This window comes from Triturus cristatus, chromosome 1_1 (genome assembly GCF_964204655.1).
Source record: "Triturus cristatus chromosome 1_1, aTriCri1.1, whole genome shotgun sequence".
In the NCBI taxonomy this organism is placed as follows: Eukaryota; Metazoa; Chordata; class Amphibia; order Caudata; family Salamandridae; genus Triturus; species Triturus cristatus.
In genome coordinates this window covers 103,978,931-104,000,461 of record NC_140579.1, presented here as the reverse complement: position 1 = coordinate 104,000,461, position 21,531 = coordinate 103,978,931, and the positions used below count along the sequence as shown (strand labels likewise).

At 48.6% G+C, this 21,531-nt stretch overlaps 1 protein-coding gene across 7 annotated transcripts in view; it reads right to left on the bottom strand.

The window, feature by feature from the left end:
* The window catches only part of MDC1 (mediator of DNA damage checkpoint 1), a 212,987-nt gene that overhangs the window by 84,739 nt on the left and 106,717 nt on the right, over positions 1–21,531 (bottom strand). For all 7 annotated transcript variants that reach the window (XR_014962557.1, XM_085609059.1, XM_085609185.1 and 4 more), the window contains exons 4-5: positions 12,452–12,536; positions 4,798–5,855 (exon numbers count right to left, since the gene is read on the bottom strand). Coding sequence is in view for 6 of the 7 variants with exons in the window: in XM_085609059.1 (XP_085465185.1) it covers positions 4,798–5,855; positions 12,452–12,536 (1,143 nt within the window). In the remaining variant the exon portion in view is untranslated. The remainder of the gene's footprint in view (positions 1–4,797; positions 5,856–12,451; positions 12,537–21,531) is intronic.

The following is a 21,531-nucleotide window of genomic DNA, read 5'->3' as shown; positions in this document are numbered from 1 at the left end:
GACAACAGATACGTTCTCCCTCTGAGTTCACATCAACAACAAGCTCTGTCCATGTGTCACGATCATGTTCTGTCCAACCATCCGGGTTATCACAAAACCGTGGACCTCCTACAAAGACATTTTTGGTGGCCGACGTTGGAAGAAGGTACCAGGCTCTACATTGCGCGTTGTACCACGTGTGCCCAGGGTAAAAACATGTCCGGACCGTCAGTGGGATTGCTTCACCCCATACCTGTACCCCCTTATCCTTGGCATACCGTATCCATGGATTTCGTAGTGGACTTACCTGCCACCACCCTAGGATACACAACAATCCTTACCATAGTGGACCACCTCACCAAACTGGCTCATTTTGTCCCTATGAAAGGGTTACCCACAGCAGCCGGATTGGCGGTTGTGTTCCTGCAAAACGTGGTTAGATTGCACGGCATACCGTCTGTGGTGATAACAGACTGGGGGGCACAGTTCGTGTCTCGCTTCTGGACGGAGGTGTGTGCGGTCAGATACTCTGTCCATCACCACCCCCTTTTTCCCAAATCGATTTTATCCACACTCAGTGTGGGAGGGTATGCTCAGACGTGAGTCCCTTGCTCATTGCACCATCAGGATTCAGGCAAGCCGGGCCGACGAAGGCTGTGATGCCAGAAACCGGTCCCCGGAAGCTTGTTTCCTTCCCAGTATAAGAATTGGCTTGGTAGTTTGGTTTGCCCTGTTCCCATCATGCACTGGGACAGGTACAGACTAATTTGCATGTAGCCAGGTTCTGAGCTGGGATGGTGCAGTGAGCTAAAAAACGGTGATGGATTAAAACCATGATCTCTTGACTTGGTAAGAGTATTCTGCATCATTCAGATACTCTGTCCATCACCACCCCCTTTTTCCCAAATCGATTTTATCCACACTCAGTGTGGGAGGGTATGCTCAGACGTGAGTCCCTTGCTCATTGCACCATCAGGATTCAGGCAAGCCGGGCCGACGAAGGCTGTGATGCCAGAAACCGGTCCCCGGAAGCTTGTTTCCTTCCCAGTATAAGAATTGGCTTGGTAGTTTGGTTTGCCCTGTTCCCATCATGCACTGGGACAGGTACAGACTAATTTGCATGTAGCCAGGTTCTGAGCTGGGATGGTGCAGTGAGCTAAAAAACGGTGATGGATTAAAACCATGATCTCTTGACTTGGTAAGAGTATTCTGCATCATTCAGATACTCTGTCCATCACCACCCCCTTTTTCCCAAATCGATTTTATCCACACTCAGTGTGGGAGGGTATGCTCAGACGTGAGTCCCTTGCTCATTGCACCATCAGGATTCAGGCAAGCCGGGCCGACGAAGGCTGTGATGCCAGAAACCGGTCCCCGGAAGCTTGTTTCCTTCCCAGTACAAGAATTGGCTTGGTAGTTTGGTTTGCCCTGTTCCCATCATGCACTGGGACAGGTACAGACTAATTTGCATGTAGCCAGGTTCTGAGCTGGGATGGTGCAGTGAGCTAAAAAACGGTGATGGATTAAAACCATGATCTCTTGACTTGGTAAGAGTATTCTGCATCATTCAGATACTCTGTCCATCACCACCCCCTTTTTCCCAAATCTGTCATGGATGTGGACGTTCGTCTGTCTTCCGCTTACCACCCTCAGACCGACGGTCAAGCCGAGGACAAACCACACCATGGAGCAGTACCTGCGTTGCCTACTCCTCACCACAGAAAAAGAATGGGGAGACGTGCTATGGTTGGTGGAATTCGCCTATAACAACAACAACAAGCATTCCGCTATCGGCATGTCCCCATTCTACTGTCTCCAGGGCAAACATCCTAGGACCATGCCATGGGAAAAACCACAGAACAGCCCTTTGCCCACTGTCCAGAAACACCATGCTAAACTCTGCGACCTCTGGCAACAGGCCCGGTTTGAGTTGGGCAAGGCCAAGGAATACTATAAACAATATGCGGACAACCGCAGACAAACGGAGCCCGCCTACAAGAAGGGGGACAAGGTGTGGCTCTCCATTCGACATCTCAACGTCCATGGCCCCAAAAAACTGTTGCCCCGCTTTGTTGGTCCGTATGTTATTGGAAAAGTGATCAACCGTGTCTCCATGAGATTAGTGCTGCCTCCGTCGATGAAGGTACACCCGGTCTTCCATGTTTCCCTTCTCCGCCCTGTTCACCCTGAGTGCGATGTCTCTTCCCCTCCTGCTCCAGTTCTGAGGGACGACCACATTGAGTACGAGGTCAGGGCTATTCTTGGTTCCCGTCGTACACGGGGTAGGCTCTTTTACCTTGTAGACTGGAAAGGTTATGGCCCGGAGGAGAGGTCCTGGGAACCCCTGTCACATGTCCGCCACGCTTCTCAGTTGGTTCGCGCCTTCCATGTCTGCCACCCTCTCAGTCCTCGCCCAGCTACCCCTGTCTGATTCTGTACTGGTGGGTGGTGTCGGGGGGAGGGGTTGTTTTGGTGGGGGGTGCTGTCATGGTCTGCCTCTTCTGCACCTGGTATCCCTGAAGGTCGCGTGGGTGTATGCCTGTGTTCCGCGACGGAACAAACCCCTCACTTCCGGACTTGGCCGCTAGCGGTCTAGTCTTTCAGGAAACCTCCGCAAACGTCACCAGCGCTTCCGGGGGAATCCGCGTATCAGAAGCGGCGATTCCCCCGGGCCGGCGCTTCGGATCCTGATTGCTGTGCCGATTCCGTTGGGATCGTGTCTGCCGCTGCCCCTGCCGGAGTACTCGTTCAGAGACGTCGCCTGCTACCCTGAAGCCAATTCCAGGTACTCTTCGTGCGGAACAGCCACGCCGTGCTGAACAGTATTTTGGTGGTTGCTCTTTTACCCGCCTCTCTGCGCTGGGGCGCATAACTTTTCTCAAGACCTCCACGTCGTGCTGAAACGCCGGAAGGTACTGTCGCCCTGTCACCGCGCTGGGGTAAGGTATGTGACATTGATCTTCCTGCAGTTTACCTTGCCTCAAAGCGGATGCCTTTTTCTTTTGTACTGTGTCATAGCGCAGGAGCGCTTCTTCTTGGTTTGTCCGTACTTTGTCTTAGCGCAGGAGTGCTTCTTCTTGGTTTGCCTGTATCACAGCGCAGGAGCGCTTCTTCTTGGTTTGTCCGTACTTTGTCTTAGCGCAGCAGCGCTTCTTCTTTGTTTGCCTGTATCACAGCGCAGGAGCGCTTCTTCTTGGTTTTTACTCTTTCTTTCTTGAGCGCAGGAGCGCTTCCATTGGCCAGGCACATCATCCCTTCCTGGTTAAGCGACCTTCCCTCTAGAGGTAATCCTCCCCCTCACGAATGTATGTTGTTGAATGGGCGTCAGCGTGTTAATGTTGTAGTAACCAGTATGTCCTTGTCTCCCTGAACAGCTGGTGTCCATCCACACTGAGGGACGTCCCACCTTCCATCTTTGGGTCATCTGGTCCTTGCTTGGCTGCCATCCCTTCTCCCATCTTACTCCTAGTTTGTCACCGTTCCAGAGTAGGATAAGGTGGGCGTAGGGGTAGTGGCTCCTGTCGTCTCTGCGAGATCTCTCCACAGGTAACAGGTACCCTGTGGGGAACCTGACAGTCCTTTAACAGGGAGTTGGCTAGCTTGGAATCTACACAGGACCCTGACAGTGAGAAAGGTCTGACAGCCTGAAGACTGCCCTCCATACCATGTAATATGTTTGAAACAGGCATCATTTACACACATTTCAGCTGTAAAACAATTCTGTTTACAGTGCTAGGAGATCAGCGACCCGCATATCCCAAAACTATGATCGCATAAGAGCACACAGAAGGCGGTAGCTGAGAAGTAGAATGGGCCCACGTACCTAGGCTGCACAGGGTTGGAGAACATGCAAAGCTGCATACTGATTCATGGATACTGGCAGAAAGGGAGGACTGTAGAACCCTCCACACGTGTGCATCACTTTACTTCTGCTCCTGACTCTTCTCTGTCTATAGCAATACCCCATTGTAGGAAGCCAGCTCTTTATATGCTATACCAAAAAGAGGCATACTGTGCAGAGTCCAGGTATTCCCTTATGAGTGGACAGGGGCTTGCTCTAGCATTCCCACAGTGCTCTGCTAGGGGGTAGTCTGGTCAAGCAGCTTAAGGCTTATCAGAGGGGAGTGCTAGACATTTGTTGCATACACAGAGTCAATAAATGATGCACACGACTCAAGAAGGAGATCCACACCAATTTATAAAAATAACACGTATCTGTATATATGCTTAGGCACCAGAATCATTACGATCAGGTAAGCACGTTTCGAGCTTTTGCCTCCGGCGATGCCCTTCCATTCTTTTGTCGCTTTCTAGAGTCTCCAGCTCTTTGGGTGGTAGGAGAGTTCATTCTTCATGCCCACCCACAAGTTAATCCAGTTAGGCCAGGTGCTGCAGCTGGATAGACACCTGCCCCCTGAAAGCTGCTAACCCATGTCCTTTTGGCCACTAAACACAACGGAGGAGGGGTGAGAGTTTCTACTATGAGAACCCGAGCACGATTGGAGTGTGATCATATCGGACTGTGCTTCATTCCTGTACACCAGCCCACCCTGCCAGGGCTCCCGGTCCGTCATTGCAGTGCATGATTCAACACAGATGAAATATTTAGTATGTGCAGCAGCAGATACAGGGTTTCCAGCTCGCTTCTCAGACGTTCAGGTAAGAGCGCCTGACGGGCTAGGTAGCCATGGGGAAAGAATTATGGAAAATATCGTTGGGGTAAAGACCACATAAAACAGCAGAGAACTGTCCAACGCTGTTAAAAAGACCACAGAGGACAGAACACAAAATTACTTTTGTAACTTTTTCTGCAATTACCTTCTGCTTGGGTGTCGCTCTCATTCCTCACTGTCTGCTCAGTAGGCTCATCTACATCTGTATCTGTATCTTCATCATCCTCACCCTGGGGTGGCTCGGATTCCGGAACGTCAGTGGTCCTCGTCTTGCCAATCATCGTAGCACCTTTTTTCTTAATCTGTTTCCTGCTTGTGCCCACCATTTCTTCCACATCGGTGTCACTGTCCTGCGCACTTGGTTGATGGGCTGTGGCTTTGTCTGGAGTCGAGGACTCCTCTTCCACATCAGTGTCGCTGTCCAGTGCAGGCTGACGGCTGGTACTCTCAGCCTTCCTGGAAGACGTCACGTCCTCTTTTGCATCAGTGTCTTTATCCTGTTTGGCTGCAGCACTACACGTCGTCACCTCTTCTGCATCAGTGTCGTTATCCTTTCTGGATGCAGCACTACTGCCCCCAAGAAGCTCAACGCCATGAGGGCCATCTGTATCCTCTTCCACATCTGTATCACTGCCCAGGTCAGAGACAGGCATTGCCGCTTTCGCTGTGGTGTCCCCATCCTCTTCCACGTCGGTGTCACTGTCCAGGTGGAGCTCAGCCGCCGTCTGATTGCATACTGCTCCTGCTCCATTGCCCAGATTCTGGTGCTCTTCCTTGGAGGGAAGGTTATCCCCACTAGCAACTGCGTTTGGCTCCTCCTCCACATCTGTGTCACTGTCTACATGGAGCTGAGCCGCAGTTTTCTGGCCACCATTACTTCCATTGGCTTCCACTTCTTCCCCTTCATCTACGTCAGTATCACTGTCCGAGTGATAATGCGATGACTGCTGCTCTAAGGCCTCACCACTATGTATGCCTGCCACTGCGCCTTTGCCCCCATTCAAGCCTTCCACTCGTGGACTGGGATGCGCCTTCACCGCACTCGGACTAGGCCCATCTGTCGTGGATGATAGGGATGCATTACGACGGGGCTTTATGGTGCTATCGGGCTTCAGCAGGCTCTCGTCAGCTTCAGTGTCGCTGTTGTACTGCAGATGCATGGACGGGGCACTGACTGCAGAGGTTTCTGCGCACTCGTCATCACTGCCAAACAGAAGCAATACAATAAAAAAAAAAGAGCGTCAGGCAGACTTGTAGAGATTCGAAGACATCTTTAAGAGAGAACAAGCAGTTCAAAAGCAGCAATGTGAGAAAAAAATAGACAAAAGGCTTCTGTAATTTACCTACTGTACCGCTGATGCCTATTGTATTGCTCCCTCTGTGATGTCATTGTATTGCTGATGTTTGCTCTCTCATTAAAAAATGTTTTACAAAAAAAAAAAGGAATAGACAAAAGGCAATAAACATAGTGAAGGACAGCAGCAATACAGAGGCAGAGATAAAGGAACGGAGGGCAAAGGATAAACGAGCTGTGACAGAATAAAGGAACACACGCAAGCAGGCAGATTGCAGAACAGATTCTGTTTCAAGGAACGCATTAACGGACAGGTGAAAAAAGATGGTCTATGACAACCTAGACTTCATTTTAAGTGATGCTTTTCCCTTACCAGGATTAGATGCAAGCCACTAACCAACTTATGTCAGGACCGCAGGAGAGGTTTACGAATAAACTTTAATTTATTGCTCAGAAGCTGTTGCCAAGTTAACATATCAAACCAAACAAATATTACATCTCCTATGAACAGAGGGAAATGGACAGTAACAGTCAACCAATCAGTCCATTCTACACTCCATCAGCTCTTGTGAAGTCTCCTCCTCCTCTTTCTTCGCAGTTCAGTGCAATGGTAAGCGACCCTCTCTCTTTTTAGGTCAAGCCTACTAGACAGAAAAGGGCCTTTCTGTTGCACAGCATATCGTGGCTTGCCAAAATCTTACAGAGGCTTGGAGCCTGCCCATTGCGTCCATTATTTGGCTTTCCTTGTCAATCTTGTTTGCCGGCTTCTTATTTGTTCGTGTCCTAGCTTTTCAATCTTGTGTTTGTCCCTCCCATCGCGCATTGCCTGTTTACAATGTCTCCGACTGGCATCGCTGCTTTCAAGCACTACTTTCTTCTTTTGTGTGAAGCGCTCCATTGGAGTGCGTGTTTTCAAGCGGTCTTCCACCTACGCTTCATACTACTCTCCCTGAATACTTCAATAGGCGTCTGGATCCCAGTCCAAAGCCATGAACGTCTTCATGTAGAATTAGAATGGTGCTCCGAGAGATGCCTTCTGCTTATTTCCGATGATAGCCATTGGCCACTCAGGTGAGACATCAGCTAGCCAATCTGATTGCAGTGACTCCCATTGAGATCCGAAGCATGGTTTCTCTTGTGCTACGGAAGCGATCATGAGAAATTCCAGTGGCTCTGAACCAGCTCAGATCAGTCCCGACAGATTGTCGAGGGAGGTGACACCCGCTGGTAATGGAAGGTTCCTTGAAGTTGATGGCATGGAGGATTATAGGAGATATTGGGGGATCCCAAGCCTTTTGAAATTCTCTTCCGATCTTATCCAACAGGCATGGAGAGAGGGTACTGTCAAGCAGCTGGTTCTGCTTATAGAAGATAGTTACACAGATGTATGGAAAGGAGCGCAGCATGTGCTAAACTTTCTCTTGCAAGTGGACTTTTCCTACACAATGGTTAGTAAGTTTCAGTCGGTCATTTCCGCAGGTCTCTTCCCAGTAAACGAAGTGCAGGAACATCCCCGGCTTTACAAACTGATGAGGACACCATCTGTCTCGACCCCTGGCTCCGCATCACTCCTGCCTCAGGGATGTTAATCTGGTGCTAAACCTTTGCCTATCCTGACAGAATAATGATTATCTAGCCAAAAGGAACAAAGGTGTTATCAGCAAAGCCTGTGATGCTTCTCTACTCGGGATCCTGCCAACAAGTGTGGGATGTTGGGGCGTGGGATATTACTGGCAGGTGTATATGTTTGGATGAATTACCAACTGAAAGAAAGGGGTTCTGAGCAAATGTTTTTCATGTTAACCATATATTTTTTTTTTTTTTTTAAATCAAGAATAGGTTTCACCAGGTTGACCCAAAAGCGTTTCTTGTTGAAATAGTTGGGCGGTTTTTTGCTCTAGGTGGGAGGATGTCCCACACTATCTCCCCTGCCCTCCATGCCCTCTGTACTACGTCCCATACCCTTCCTTTAATAGTAAAAAAAAAAAGATGTTTTAATCCCTTACTCCCACTGCAGAATTACTAATTTTCAACACACCTCCTACTCCCTATGTATTCCCTTTTTTTAAATAAAATATTTACTCTCCTCCAGCTAGACTCCCTTTGTTCAGAAATCCCCTACTCGCCCTCTTGCTTATTCCCTTTTTTTTTTTTTACAAACCACTTACTCCTCCCTCTTGCTTTTCTGCAATTTTACAGACCCCATACTCGGGGCTTTAAGTGGGCCGGGACTCACCGGTGCTGAGCACTGGCAGTTTTTAAAAGGGGCCCCGAAATGGTCTCTATCGGGCTCTGTTTTGTGGATCAACCTGTAGGGGTTCCTAGGAGACTTCAGGTCCACCACGTAGGTAACAGGACTCTTGCGCTCCACAACCTCAAAGGGACCGGTCCACTTATCCTGGAGCGCACACGGCTCCACGGGGGCCAAGACCCACACCTTCTGTCCAGGCTGAAACACTACCAGAGTGGCATTCTGGTCGTACCACCGCTTCATCTCCTCCTGGCTGGCTTCCAGATTTGCCTCAGCAAGTTGCCTGAATCGCCTAGTCTGATTCCTGAAGGCCAGCATGTAACTATATACATTCTGGGGAGGTTTCCTGGGAGATTGCTCCCAGCCTTCCTTGACCAGACTTAGAGGTCCTCTCACTGGTTAGCTGTACAGGAGCTCAAAGGGGCTGAACCCTAGAGACTTCTGTGGCACCTCACGGTAAGCAAAGAGAAAGCATGGTAAGAGGACGTCCCACTTACACCTCATGGGTCTTTCTAGGCCCATTATCATGCCTTAGAGGGTTTGGTTGAATCTCTCAACCAACCCATTTCCTTGGGGGTGGTAAGGTGTGGTGAACTTGTAGGTTACACCACACTCTTGCCAAAGGGATTTCATGTATTTGGACATGAAATTAGTCCCCGGTCAGACACCACCTCTAGAGGGAATCCCACTCTGGAGAAAATTCCCATCAGTGCACGTCCCACCACGGGGGCCGTCACTGTCCTCAGAGGGATGGCCTCCGGGTACCGGGTGGCATGGTCCACCAGGACCAGGATGAACCTATTGCCCATCGCTGTCCTGGGGTCGAGTGGCCCTACAATGTCAATCCCCACTCGCTGGAATGGGGTACCGACCACAGGGAATGGCTGGAGTGGAGCCTTCTGCTTACTTCCACTCTTTCCACTTGCCTGGCAAGTCTGGCATGTCCTGCAGTGAGTGTCTGAACTCCTGCACATTTGAGGCCAATAAAAGTGAGTGACAAGCCTTTCAAAGGTCTTGTCCTGCCCCAAATGCCCTGCCAATGGCACATCGTGAGCCAGCCCCAGTAGGAAGGCTCTGAAGTCCTGGGGTACCACCAGCGCACGGGCTCAGCCAGGCTCAGCCAGGCTCAGCAACCTTAGGCTCTGTATACAGTAGGTCGTTCTCCCAGTAAATGAAATGTGACCCAGACTGATCACCTGCGGCCTGGTCTGCAGCCTACTGCCGCATACCCACGAGAGAAGGGCATTCTTTCTGCGCCTTACAAAAGTCTTCCCTGGTGGGACCTCCTTCCTGCTGCCAATGGGTCAGCTCAGGCAGGTCTCCCAGTTCAGCTATCTGCTCTCCTGTAGGCTCCAGGGCATCCCCCTCAAGGTCTGCTCCCTCCTGGACCGTGGGAACTTAAGGGGCCGGTTTCCTGTGCCCCCTGCTCCTTCTCTCTAAGGACGGTCCCTGGGCCTCCCTCTCAGGCTCCAGGACCCCTCGAGCACCTCTACTTGCTGCCATGGACCGTGTGGTGACACACGCCCAATCCGGCATACCAAACATCTCCAGGTGAGCACTCCGCTCCACCTTAGCCCAAGGTGAGCTCTCCAAGTCGTTCCCTAACAGACAGTCTACAGGCATGGCGGGCCTCACAGCTACCTGAAGAGTACCAGAGACCCCCCCCCCCCCCCCCCCACTCAAAGGGAACCTGAGCCACCTTGCAGTGACTCTGTGTTGTCAGCGGCAACAACGGGATAGAATGCTCCTGGGACAACCTGCTCTTGAGACACCAGGTGACACTTGACAGCCGTCACACTGGCTCCTGTATCTCTCAGAGCTTCCACTCTACGGCCATTTATGGTCACCCACTGCCTGTACTTCTTAGTGTTCTCAGGCAGTTGGGTTTGGGGACCACTTCACAGTCTCCTAATGAGACAAGGGACATCTCTGTGGGACCCCACCCACCTTGGACACCCATCTCCTCCCCCAAGGCTACACTAGTCACATACCGGGGTGGGGCACCAGTGGGTGCCGGTTTACCATACAAAGGACACTTTATATCAGAGGCAAAATGCCCCATGTTACCACACTTGTAACATTTTAGGGGCCGCTTTTGAACAGGTGTACCTGTCGGGCCCCGGGCGGTTTCTGTGGTGGGGGGAGGCTGAGAACCTTTCCCTTGGTTCCCTTGGGGATGACTTTGGGGCCTTTTTGGGAACTCCCTCTGTTTACCCTTGCCCCCCCCCACTCTTCTGCTGGGGACCCTGCCCACCTTTGGCGGAATCTCCCACGTGACCCTTGTGGACCCTGGTACTGACCCAGCGGTCCGCCTCCTCAGCTAGCTTCCTAGGGTTAGTCAGCCTACTATCAATCAGGTGCTGGCGTAGCTCAGGAAAACAATTACTGGACAAGTGCTCCCATGCCATTAAATCAAGAAGCCCTTGAAAATCATTAACCTTGCTACCCTTCACCCAACCATCCTGTGCTCTGCAAAAAAAAGTCACATACTCAACACACGTACTGTTTGGAATCTCGGTGCAACCCCCTAACCTTTGCCTATACAACTCAGGGGTCAACCCATACCTTGTCATCAAGGCTGCCTTCATATGGGGATAAGAATTATAATCATCTGAAGGCAAGTCTAGCAGTGTATCCCGCCCCTCACTAAGGAACCGTCCCCACATCCCCGCTCCCCAATCCTTCTCAGGGACCCGGTGGGAAGACTGGTCTACTTCTTAGGCTTTGAACCACTGCCCTATGCCATCATTTAAAAAAAATTATTTTACTACATCTTTGGGTATGTACACGCTCGATTCCACCTGCACTGACGGTGTGCTGCCACCAGAGGGAGCTTTTTCTAAACTCTGGGCTTTCAGCTCCAACTCCCTTAAAACCTTTTCATGATCATACTGTAACTTTTTTTCTTCTAGGGCTAACTTTCTACTTTGCATTTCAAATTCCAACTGCCCACTCAACTTGAGCTTGGTCAGCTCCAATTCGTGCACCCTACACTCTTTTCTATCTGCCAGTTCCTCTGGAGAGACTCTACTGGAAACACTGCTACCGGCAGGGGAAGGGGTTCTCCTTCCTCTTGGACCCACTACCCATCCAGCTGCTCCTCTGCATTATCATCCTCAGTGGCATTCCTTGCTTCTACCCAGGCCCTCAGCGCCTTATAGAACTCTGGCTTGTTTTTGCATCCAGTCGTGCAAACATTAAATTTCTTGCAGAAGAACTTTAGCTGTTTCACCGGGTAGCTGTCCAGTTTCTCTTCTTCCCATTGAGTATTAACAGATACTATGGATGCTGCTTTCTCCACCATGGTTAAGCTTGGCAGTACTCAAAAATAGAAAGTCCCAAAAGAAATCTACCAACAAGTATTGGTTGCGTTAAGGTCTGCACTCACTAAGTAGTGTTCACCAATCACTGTACATGAGTCACAAATGCAAGTCCAGAATCCTCACCGCTGACCACCAATGTTAGAATCCGGGTTCTCCGGTTGGCACAGGTAGGTACTTGTGACAAGCAGGGAACCTTTCCTCTAATCAGGGTAAGGGGTTACACTCCTAAAATAACCCCTGCTCACCCTCTAGGTAGCTGGCCTATGGAGAACAGGTAGCCTTACAATAGTGAAAAACGAAAATGGCTGTAATTCACTATTAGGACATGCCACACACATCAGGGCTTGTCCTACCTTATGCTTACCTTATGCTTACAATGCACCCTGCCCTTGGGCCTACCATAGGGGTGACCAATATGAAGTTAAGGGAAGGTTTAGGGACTAGCAAGTGGGTGCACTTGCCCAGTCAGCATGACAATACCAGACTGCATGCATGTTCTGCAATGGCAGACCTTAGACACATTTTACCAGGCCGCTTCTGTGGGTGGCACAACCAGTGCTGCAAGCCCACCAGCAGCATTTGTATTTACAAGCCCTGGCACTCCTGGTACACTTTACTGGGGTCTGACAGTAAACCAAATAAGCCAATCATGGAATCCAACCAACATATACATTTTAAACAGGGAGCACTTGCACTGTGGCACTGGTTGGCAGTGGCACAGTGCTCTGAGCAGCTAACACCAGCAAAACACATGCGGCACAGCGACAAAAAGTGGAAGGGAGACTCATGCCAAGGTGCCAGGTCTAACAGGGACAAACACAGAAGCTTTCGGTTACTAGAAATTTTGCGTAGTACAACCAATGGCACATTAACTTTGTAACTTGATCCCTCACTGAAGAAGGGGTCTAATGTGAAGAGGGACACCACTTACCTTTCTGGAATCACTGTGGCAGCATTTGGAGACTCAAGGGCCACAGACGTGCAAAGATCCTCGCATTCTCGGGACGATGTGGATTCTGCAATGGAGTGAAATGGGAGGGAGAGAAGGAAGGAGAAACAGATGGAAAACAATCAAGCAACCACTTACAGATGAGAGGGTAACGGCCTGGCTGGAATGGACGCATATGTCTGGAATTGAAACATCAAATTACCAGTCACAACACAAGATGAAAGGAAAATATTACTTACTATATCAGCATGTGTTTGCTGTGTGTAGTGCTGTAGATACACATGCTTTGCATACTTCTGCTATTGGATGTTTGCATGTTGTTTTTATTGGCAGAAGCTATTCCAGTTACGAAAGGTGATGCAATGGCTCCTTTAAATGACGATACGCATGGGCAACGACTCAATCTTAGACTGTTTTTCCCACAGTGGGTGAGAATATGGAATGTGAAGTGAGCGTAGCACGGTGCAACATGCGTACTGAGAAGTGACCAGGTAATAGAAGAGATCTGTACTGAACACAAGCTTCTGGGGAGGAAGTTGGGTGCATGTGAATCTACAGCACAACACTGTATGAACGAATGCTTGCAGGGAGTCATTTCCCGTTTGTAGCATGTATGGCTGTAGATACACATGCTCTGTGGTGACTAGAGTGTGCCTGCTGCAGAGGTCTGTAACAAAGTCCTCAAGACTGGCCAACCAGAGCCTGTTGATAAGCGAGGATGTTCATACTGTAGGGCTTGGTAAATGTATGTGGGGTTGACAGATTTGCCGCTTTGCAGATGTCAACAAGTGGGATAATACCCAAGAGAGCCACGGTAGCTCCTTTCTTCGAGTTCAATGCGTCCGAGGTGACAAAAGTAGAAATTTCTTACCTTAGTCGTACCTGGTTTGGATGCCCTTGACTATCCATCTTGCTATACCTGCTTTAGAAATGGGGTGTCTCTTGTGAGGGTTTGCAAAAGCTACAAAGAGCTGGAAAGACCTTCAAAAGGGCTTGGTTAAATCAATGGAATATAAAAGCTTTTTGACATCTAACATGTAGAGGTTTTTCCACAACCAAATCTGGCTGTGGAAAGATTGGGACCTCTATGTTGTGGCTAACGTGGAAGAGTGACACTACCCTAGGATTGGTTATGAGACGAACACTGTTTTTGTGAACATGAATAAAGGGTTTTTGCAGGGTGACTGCTTGCAGTTTTCTAATGCATCTGAGGGAAGCAAGGACCACCAGTAAGGCCACTTTCCAGCAGGGGAACTGTAGAGGGCAAGAGTGAAAAAGCTCAAATGCTAGCCCCATGAGCCTCGTGAGGACTAAATTACCACAAAGGGTGGAAAGAGGCCCACTGGGAGGTAGGATTCTCCTAAGACCCCCCACAAACGTCTTGATTACTAGAATCCTAAATAATGGTAAATGTTACCCGTTTTGCATGTAGGCTGCAAAGACAGCTAAGTTTAGGTGTATTGAGGTATGGGTGAGGTCTGACTTCTGCAGTTGTAAAAGATAGCAGACCATGTCTTAACATTGAGCTTTAAGGGCTCCAGGTCTTTGGAGATGCAATAATGTACAAAGCTTCTCCACTTTGTGGCACAGCATGCATGTGTAGTGGGTCTTCACACTTCCTGTAGAATGGTCATGAGTTTCTCGGGGAGGTTTAAGATAGCCGAACTCTAAGACGTCAGCTGCCAGATTGCTAGGTTGAGCTGGACGGAATCTGGCCTTGACTCCACGTGAGAAGGTCTGGCATGAGGGAAAGCTTCTCGTGGGGGCTGACAGGCAACTCCAGGAGCATTGAGTTACGGGGAGGCCTGGCCTAGCCGGGAGGAGGAAAAGAGTAGGGAAGGATTCCTGACCAGTTGATCCATAGAGCATTGCCCATGGACAATGGGTATGGATATCTGGAGCCGAAGTTAGAGCATTTTACATTTCCACTGGTGGTCGAATAGGTCTATTTGTGTGGGTGTCCCAATGCTGGAAACACCTGTGTAAGACTTGTGGGCAGAGTTCCAACTTGTGGACTTGTTGATGCTTCTGGTTGAGCAGGTCAATAAAGCTGCTGTGCACCGTCGGAAAATGTTCTGCTAAGATCTGTATGTTGTAGCAGTTATGGCTAACAGATTCAGGCAGTTATTATAGCGGTCTTTTGTCATAGTGGCCACATCACCTGTATGCTCATGGCATTGAGATGTGCACCCAAGCCTGTGGGAGATGTCCCCGTGGTTGCGGAATGGGACCTGAGAAAAGTTTGCCCTGCAACAGGTGGTTGCTGACCATTAGCAATACTAGATCTTCCCAGCGACCATCCACCTGTAACCACTGTGCCGCAAGGCACTCTTGGAGGGGATGCATGTGGAGCCTGGGGTGGGGGTACAATAAGGATTCTTGAGGCCATCATTCCTAAAAAAGCGTGTTAAGGGTCTGACTGAGCACGACTGGGAAAGAAGCAGCAGCTGAAATGCCACCGCTCTGCTGGTTGAGGTAGGCATTCCTTATAACTGTGTTCAACTCCGATCCGAGGAAAGGCTGGATCTATTGAGGTTCTAGGTAGACATGGTCACATTTATGGTGAAACCCATTATATGGAGCAGGGAAATTGCGGTTTACGTGGGGTCTAGGCATTGCAGTTGCAGCTGCTCTTAATAAGCATGTTGTTGAGTTAGGGGAAGATGTGAGTGCCCCCACAGCTAGTCACTTCATGTACACCATTGGAGACATGGTGACCCCAAAAGGAAGTACTTTTGAATTGATGGTGATGTCTACTTATCTAAAAAGCAAAGGTACTGGCGATGATCAGGGTGTATGGGTATATGAAAGTAGGCGTTCTTGAGATCAAGCACAGTCATGTAATTTCCTTAATGGAGCAGTGTGAAGATGTCCTGCAGGGTAGTCATATGGAAATGCTCCGGCAGGACATATTTGTCCAGAACAGGCCTGAGGTAAAACGTCCTTTTGGAGAATAAGTAGTAAAAAGAGTGTAGATGCCTTTCCCCTGGTAGTGTCAAGGTTCTCTCTCAATTCAGAGCTTCTAAAGGACCGCTTGTACCTCTTCCTCTAGGAGGTAAAGATGGTTTCTGCTGAGGACATGAGTGCAGAGTAGGCTATAGCCAAGGTGAACTACTGCTATAACTCACTTGTCAGAGGGGATTTCCACTCACTGAGCGAGGAAACCTGGTGCTCTCCCCCCAAAAGTTGAAGTGTGATCTGGGCGGAGGTGGGCCAAGTCACTATTTGGAGATGGAAGCTCCTTTACCAGTCACCTTTGTCCCGGTCTCAGTATGAACCCCTGACGTAACCCTTAGCGGCCTGCTGGCAGGTTTGCTGCCGTCTTGAGTAAGAGAGTAACTGGTCGGATGATGTGACCTTGGACCTACCCTGGGTTGTTGCTTGCGAACAGAGTGTTGTGTAGGTGGAGTTTGGAGCCGTCACAATTTCCATGTACTTTATGTTCTCAAGCATCTTGTCAACCTGGGGGCTGAAGAGATGCTCTACATCGAACTAGCGGTTGAGGAGATGCTGCAGGACTTTGGATCTGAAGCCAGAGATGCTAAACCAAACCTGGCATCTGAGGAGGACACTGGCGTTGAGGCCGCTAGAGGCTGTGTCCGTGCGCTGAACTCTGAAAGAATGCTGGTATTTGCAATGGTCTTGTCCTCCGACATCATTTCCACCCCCTGCTTTCTGTAGTCCTCTGGAAGATGTTTTACTAGCTCCTGCATCTCCTTCCACTGGGACCTGTTGTAACAGAAAAGGAGCCCGATAGATTTGGCTATGTTCCAATGCATGGTTGCACCCTATAGCTAACCTTTTTGACGCGCGGTTGATTTTCTTATTTTTCTTATTATGCAGCGGTACATCGACTGCGGTTTGGGCGGAGGGTATCTTATGGGCAGTGTGAACTACTGAGTCAGATGGGTCCTGGCCTTTTATGTAAAAAGGTTTGTCGGGAGAGGGTACATTTCTTCTCAAACCTAGATGACACTACCATAGCTTTGACTGCCTTCTAGAAGTTCTCTGATGCAGATTTTAGGATGCCCTCAAGAACGAGTAAAAACTGCACAGAGTGTTCGGAATCTGAGAGAGTCTCCATAAGGAAGTCCTGTTCCTCCTGAACGATGCGCCTGTCTACCTTATGGCACGCAGTGACCCTCCGTATTACCACATAGTAGGCTGTATTATCATCTGGTTGAGACCACCCACGGGGAGAGGGGGGGGGGGGGGAGGGGGAGTCGACATCATAGTCATCCCAGATTACATCAGTAGGTCCTGGATCCAAGGACAAGTTATATGGGTCAAGGGAATCATATAGACTGCCTGGGTCAGAAATTTTGCATGGGGACAAGATGTTACTCTAGTGGAGGCTGAGGAGGTGGTGTATGGGAGCGCAGTGGAGGTGAAGGTGGAATTAGTGGAAGAGGTATGAGAGCTGGAGGAGGTAGCACATTAGGGGGGAGAGAGGGTCTGTGCCCTTGGGGCTCTGTTTCTTCAGTGCAAGCTTTGGAGTGGCCTCCGAAGGCTGCAAGCCTTCTCTTGTAAGACAGAGGCTCTGATGGAGTCTGTGGAGGTGGCTTTGCCAAGACCTTCACAGTGACAGGGTGAATGAAAAGATGTTACTGCCTTCTGTTGAGTTCCTCCTGAAGTTGGCAGCTCTGATTCTTTGGATCAGCTGTCGACGAAGTTTTAGACGTGGACATGATCTTCAGTGTCGGCTTTAGTGGTGTCTTTAGCATTGACTTGGGGTGTGAGCAAGGAAGCTTAGCGCCCTTAGATCGGGTGGGGCTATATGTCCGGTGAGGCAGAGCCTTTGCCATCTCCGAGGCCTTCTCTCAGTGTTGGATGGAGAACAAAATTAGTAGAGCCCGGGAGTAGTAGTCTTTTGTGTGTATGCCTGGGCTCGATGCCAGATTCCAGCAGAAGCGGTACTCTACTTTGGCATGGGACCTTTTATGTGCTCCTGGCTTTATCGTATGGGTATCCGAGATGAGTAAAGTACTTACAACCCTGGGCGTGGTCTTCGCATGACATTCACTGGTCTTCAGTGTCGGCTCGACAATCTCCTCTTCCTTGGGCTCAATTGCGCTCAAGGAGACTGTCTCTAAACTAGGAATTACCTGGGCTGCCAGAATACTGGATGGGCTGCCCTCTTCGGTACTGAAGGGGCCTTGTTCTCCTAAGATGTCTTAAGTTTTAGAAGAAGCCTTTTGGTGCATCTTGCAGCGTGTCCAGAGTCTTATCTGAAAAGAAGGCGAGTCAAAACATGTAGGAGACACAAAAGGCACAAGTTACAGATGTTATGATGCGCCGACCGTGGGTGTTTAGAGTTGTCCCAATGGCAATGTTGGAATGGCATTTGTTTCATCACCCCTTGTGGTCTGCACTCTTCGGTGTTGAAGTTCGATGGAGGACATGAGGCCCCCAAAGGGCGCAGGGAGGCCCACGGTGCGAGTGTTGGTCATCAGTCTTCCAAAGGTATCCCAGGAAACAGAGTGACGGCAAGTCATTGAGAAGCATACTGGTTTCCAACGTGTGCATGTCGAAACCAAACTACGTGGTTCCAAAAACATAAAAGACAAGAAGTGGCTCAGCACACACCTATAGTTAATTACAATTTCGGAATCAACAACAGTATCCATCAATAGTCCGTGTTCAAGAAATGACATTTTAGTCTCCCAAATGAATCAAATAAGACTTCGGTTGCTTAATGGTGCATCATTCCTTTATTCTTTTTTCAATTTCTTTTTGTTAAAAACACAGCACAAGATTATAGCCGGCGCGTCTCGTCCCAACGGGACTTCTTCAAGGCTCGACAAAAATGGTAAGCGCACAACTGCTATGTATTGTGGAATGTAGAAGGATATTCAATAATTCAAAGAACTCTATAAAGAAGGAACGTTCATCTACTGTACGAGGCAAAGATATGTGCAAGGGAACATAGTAGTCCAGAACAGATGTTGTATCGCGTGGTAGCGTGATCCGAAGACTTGAAAGGAAAGGATATCGTCCAAAAACATTGTGGGAAACATGATTATCTCTGAACCCTTTCGGTGTACATCCAAACCCTATAATGGAAAAAACAATCTAAGTTGGAGTCGGTGCTGATGCGCATTGTTGACTAAGAACATCCTGTGACTCAAAACACTTTCAAGAAAAACAGCATACAAACATCCAAGCTCAACACCAGATGCCAGGAATATGCAGAAAATGTGTATCTACAGCCAAGAACAAGCTACTAACAAAGTGTTTACAGTGCCCTGTAGACTTTGAGAAAAAAAATGAACTAAAATGGCTTCAAGGTACCACAGAGTTGCCGGTGCGCATTCTGGGATGGTGCAAAAGGCAGCCTGGGCTTGCAAGTCTGAGGTCTCGAAGAAGCGCATTAAAATGAACAAAATGTTTGGAATGCTCCCTAATGGAGGGATAGCATTTTTTATGTGAATAATTTTAGAGGGTCCTATGATTTAATTCACTCCGCCGCTCTGTCGGCTTCCAATCTACTCCTCAACATTCCAACATTTAGGAGGAGAGAGACTACAAGACTCCTGTTGGCTCCTCAATTCAAACAGAAGATGTTGAAGGTAACCTGAAAAGAACATCATTTAACAAGCAGAATGAATACATATGGCCACCCTGAAAAACGGTTTTATACAGTGCCCAGGGCAAGCAGAAGGCCTTGCTGTCTGTTGGCAGCTAGCCCTGTGAGGAAAACACAAACTGGCTCGGAAGGAACTTTCAGTCACATCAGTTTCAACTGTGGGCAGCCAGTACTGTGTTAAATGTGTCTGTGGCTGCTACTAAAGTAGATTTCTTCTCAAGCACTCAAATGTTACGGGACCACTGTCAGAGAGAAATGAGCCTTCTGCATGTATATTCAGACGGGACGCTTTCTTTTCTGTGAACGCATAGCAATGACCACCAATAGATGGCCTAGTTACCACGGTATCGTACACATTGTGTTTGTGAAGTGGAAATAGGTCAGGAAGTGGTGTGATCTATAACTATAAAAATGTAACAGCACGACCCATGCACATATGTCCATAGGCACATGTTATATAAAATTATAACGCGCTCAGCTACTTCGAAGCGTGTCCCGGTGCGAGCCAGAGAGTGAAAAGCATGGAGAGGTTATACAAACAAATTAGTTTTCAGATTTTTCACACACCACCTTCACTTACAGCAAGATGCTTCCATCTTGCTAATTTATAAAATTGGCACAACTCATCACATGAATTACATAGTGCCACCATCATAGCCACCAATGGAGGGTATGTCAAAACAATCATGCTTCAAGGAACCTGCAATAGGCATGTGGTAAAACTAACAATACTAACACTGACACCAGAAACAACTGGACCAGAAGCAGAGGACTTTGGGAAGAGGTTCTAGTCTCCTATACAAGCTTATGGTCCATTAAGTCTGGCCCAGTCTATGCCCTGGCGAGCGTAGTGGAATAATTGATTCACAATTAATACCAAAAAATGGGACTACCTGGGCACAGACTATGCAACTAATCTGTAACTGCAAGAATTTGGTCATTGAAACTAGTTTATCCAATCTGTTTCATCCCAAACCTTTAACCAATGGATCCATCCTGTCCATCATCACTAGATGTTGAGCAAGAGCAGCACTTAAGAGCCCATGCAAGCCCAGTGTGCACTTACAACAGGGCACCATTCCGACTAACAAGTTTAAACATCACCTATTCATCACCTGCTACAATGAACAGAAGCTGAACAATTGTGACTTTAACATGATATCACACCCAGTGTTAGTAAATAATTACTTCTGCCCCTTTATAGGTAGCATAGGCACTGACACCCAGCAAGGGACGAAACGTTCTGAAAAACACATCCAACATCACCCTCAAACACGATTACTCCTAAGAAACATCTCACCGCCTTTGGATTGCCTGTCACCTCACCCATCACCCAGAAATGCCCCACCTCCTGAAGAGCTACCGGTCCACACTATGTACAGCACGTGATCTCCATCTCAACGTCTTATCGTGGCTCTTGACAAGCCCTTAGCTTCACTAAATTATTAGACTGACATATCCACCCACACTGCCCTACCTTAACCTGCTGCTCTTGTGATCCAAAAACTCAAACTTTCAAACTCCTAGTCACTATCGTGGGCAGAGCATGTCAATGTCAACTTTAACATGAAAGATGCCCAACAAGGAAATCTTCAAACCTTGGCGAGTCCAAAACAACTCAACCAGGCTCATATGAGCTACAGTGCCATGATCACAATACACCAGCATTGAAAACCACGCGTTTGCAAACAATTAAAAGAAAGGATAAAGTTCAAGACCCTCTGGTTAGTCCAAAGTGCCCTGCATGACCACATTGTAAGCTACTTATCTGAGTTTTTTCAGTCTGCTGTTGAAGGCCTACCTCTCATAGTCTTCTCTCCAATCCACAAGGACATTTCCAGCAACATAAATTACAGAAGCCTGGTCTTGCCACCAGATCATGGCCTTACGAATCAGTCAAGCAGAAAAAACGCCTCCCAAGTCAAGCAAAAAAGGATCACTGACTTCCCACATAATTCTGCCACACTGCCCATCCCTCCGGTTCCCCAATCTTCTGCAAAAAGCGCCCTGAAATGGAAGCAAATGTGGCACAGCACCCTTAACAAAATACCCTAGATGAATGATTGGCAATCAGAAGAGACAGAAGTAGGGGGCACAATACTGTGACCATATAGAACAGGAAAGAGCACAGCAGCGCAATGAGATCAGCAGACAAAGAAGCAGGCTTTTCTTTGGTGAACTTGTAAATGATGAGGAAGCAGACTAAAGAGTGTTAGACCTGTCAGCCCTTCGGTGGTTCCCTCCTCAATTCTTTTCTTTTTGTCCCTTCCTCTTCTCATTTTTTTTTCCTGTCCACTATATTTTTTTGGTGTTAACGTAGAGGCCCTGGGTGCCCATCTTCACTAAATGAGGATGAGGCACAAGGTGCTCCTCTAAAATGGAGGGTGAATGACATCTCCCCTACAAAATGGTGGCCTAAACTGTCACCTCAGAGCCTGGGCCATAGGCTGTCATGAGGGATTCCAGAACCTTCTGG